The sequence below is a fragment of the Galeopterus variegatus genome, unplaced genomic scaffold (genome assembly GCF_000696425.1).
Source record: "Galeopterus variegatus unplaced genomic scaffold, G_variegatus-3.0.2 Scaffold29701, whole genome shotgun sequence".
Classification (NCBI taxonomy): Eukaryota; Metazoa; Chordata; class Mammalia; order Dermoptera; family Cynocephalidae; genus Galeopterus; species Galeopterus variegatus.
Window position 1 is genome coordinate 1,456 of NW_007755812.1, and position 2,873 is coordinate 4,328.

The 2,873-nt window shown below is 49.6% G+C and overlaps 1 protein-coding gene across 1 annotated transcript; it reads right to left on the reverse strand.

The window, feature by feature from the left end:
- Positions 1–776: 776 nt before the first annotated feature.
- On the reverse strand, positions 777–2,139 carry LOC103583879 (putative uncharacterized protein FLJ43826; the record flags this gene model as incomplete). The annotated part of the gene is given in 2 exon segments (XM_008565073.1): positions 777–1,785; positions 1,978–2,139. Coding segments are annotated over 2 exon segments (1,171 nt in total), but the record flags the coding sequence as incomplete, so codon positions are not given.
- Positions 2,140–2,873: the final 734 nt, after the last annotated feature.

Sequence of the window (2,873 nt, forward strand, 5' to 3'; positions counted from 1 at the left end):
ATGGGCTAGTGGGAGATGTGGCTGACAGGGTAAGATTCTCTCTTTGTCTTTGAATTTTGCCAATTTGACTATAACATGTCTTGGAGAGGACCTGTTTGGGTTGAATACGTTTGGAGATCGTTGAGCTTCCTGGATCTAAAGATCTGTGATTTTTCCTATATCTGGGAAATTTTCTGCCACTTTTTTATTGAATATGTTTTCAATGCAATCTCCTTTTTCCTCCCCTTCTGGGATACCCATGACTTGGATATTTGAGAGCTTATGCTTGTCTGATATCTCTCTCAGATTTTCTTCAATGCCTTTGATTCTTTTGTCTTTTTTTTGTCTGCTTGTATTATTTCAAACAGCCCATCTTCAAGTTCAGAGGTTCTTTCTTCAACTTCGACAAGCCTGCTAGTTAAACTCTCCATTGTGTTTTTTATTTCACTGAATAACTTCTTCAGTTCGGCAAGTTCTGCTACATTTTTTTTCAGGGCATTGATTTCCTTGTACACTTCCTCTTTCGGGTCCTGTATACTTTTCCTCCTTTCTTCATGATGTCTAGCTGTGTTCTTTTATCTCCTTCAGTTTCCTTAGAATTATCACTCAAAATTCCTTGTCAGTCATTTCAAGGGCTTCTTGTCCTATAGGGTCTAGAGCTTGAGACTTATTATCTCTGGGTGGTGTACTTTCTTGATTTTTCTTGTTTCTGGTGTCTTTTCATTGATGTTTATTCATTATGGCAGGGTTTCACAGACCACCATGGAACTTCCCTGCAGCTGCCGGGGCTCCCCCACGGGCCAAGCTGGAGCAGCTCTGCACTTTCTCCACGGGGAAAGACAATAGACGGCCGATCCTCCGGTGGCAGCGGCAGCGGCTGAAGTGGCAGCGAAGAGGAACCAGCACAGTGGTCTCCGCGGAGCCCAGGTGCTTCACAGACGATGCTCTGGCTCCGCATTGGATGCTGAGTCTGGGCCTGGGGTGGATGTGGAGCTGTACTCTTCTCCAGGGCTGTGGAATGGTCAGACTCTGTAGTAGATACTGAAGTTACAGTCAGCTCCAGGTCTGAAGGCCAAACTGCAACATTGGGTGACCTTGGTGGCTGAACTTGATCCTGACCTGGTTTTGAAACTTTCACCTCCTGGTACACTGGAGGTTGAGCTACAACCTCCTTAGATGTTTCTGGAGGCTGAGTTGTGGTCTCCTGCCTGGTAGGAGAAGCTTTCAGCTCTGTAGTATGTTCTGTAGTTATGGTAAGTTCCAGGTCCAAAGGTTTAACTGTGACTTGCGTCAACTTTGGATGCTGAGTCTGGGCCTGGGGTGGATGTGGAGCTGTACTCTTCTCCAGGGCTGTAGAATATTCAGCCTCCATAGTGGGTACTGCAGTTATGGTAATTGCCAGATCGAAAGGTTGAGCTGTGACTGGAGTCGGGTTCGGATGCTGAGTCTGCACCTAGTCTGGACGTGGATATGTTATTTTGGGGGACTTTGCAGAAGGCGCTGTAGTCTTCTTTTGGGCGGTAGAATGTTCAGCCTCCACACTGGGTTCTGGAGTTATGGTAACCTCCACGTCCAAAGGTTGAACTGTGCTACTGGGTGTTGGATTCGGAGCTTGATCCTGACTTGGTGTTGGAACCGTCATCTCGTAATTCATTGGAGGTTGACCTACAACTTCCTTAGATGGCTCTGGAGGCTGAGCTGGGGCCAACTGCTGTGTTGGTGAGGATTCCACCACCACAGAGGGCTCTGCAGCCTGAGCAGGGACCTCCTCCAGAACTGGAGAAGGTTGTGCCTCCCCTGGGGTACCTGGAGGATGAGGAATGGCCTCGTGATAGACTGTAGATGGTTCTATCTTTTCAGGGAGTTCTGCAGGTTGAGATGGGGCCTCCTACTGAGCTGGAGAAGGTTCTACCTCCTTAGGTGGCACTGAAGGTGGAGCTGCAGCCTCCTGGGGGACTGGAGAAGGTTCGGCCTCTTTAGGAGGTTCTAGTTGCAGACCTGGATTCTCCTGGTGGGATGGTTCAACCTCCTTAGAGGGCTCTGGTGGCCCAGCAGGGGCCTCCTGTTGCACTGGAGAAAGGCCTACCTCCTTAAGAGGATCTCGACTCTGAGCTGTGGCCTCTTGCTGGGCTACATCAAATTCAATATTTTCAAGGAAATCTGGAGGTTGGGAATAAGGATGGGATTGGATTAGATAAAATTCAACCTGCTCAGTGGGACCTGAAGGCTTAGCAGGGCCCTCCTGATGGAGTGGAGAAGGTGCAACCTCTGCACTAGGCTCTGGAGTAGTCATGGTGTGCTCCACATGCACATGTGTAACTGTTTTACTAGGCAGTGTTGAATCATGACTTCTGACTATGTTAGAGGGATCTAGTGGTGAAAATGTATTCTCATCATCTAATGGAAGATGAATTGAGTAGTACATAGAGGACGCTAGAGGCTGGGTTGGGTGCTCTCCTGGACTGGAAGAGATTCAGTACCCAGAGGGGGCTCTGGAGGCAGATCTGGGGTCTCCTGCTGCACTGGTGAAGGTTCTGCCTCCTCTGTGGTCTGTTAATGCTCAGCCTCAGCCTCCTGCTGCACTTCAGAAGGTTCTACCTCCTCGATGATCTGTTCATGCTCAGCCTAAGCCTCCTGTTGAGCCGCAGATGGTTCTGCCTCCTCGGTGGTCTCTGCATGCTCTGCCTCATCCTCCTGCTGGGCTGCAGAAGGTTCTCCCTCCTCGGTGATCTTTTCAGGCTCAGACTCAGCCTCCTGTTAGTCTGCAGAAAGTTCGGCCTCCTCGGAAGTCTGTTCATGCTCAGCCGCAGCCTCCTGCTGGGCTGCAGAAGGTTTTGCCTCCTCAGTTGTCTCTGCATGCTCAGCCTCAGCCTCCTGCTTCACTGCAGATGGTT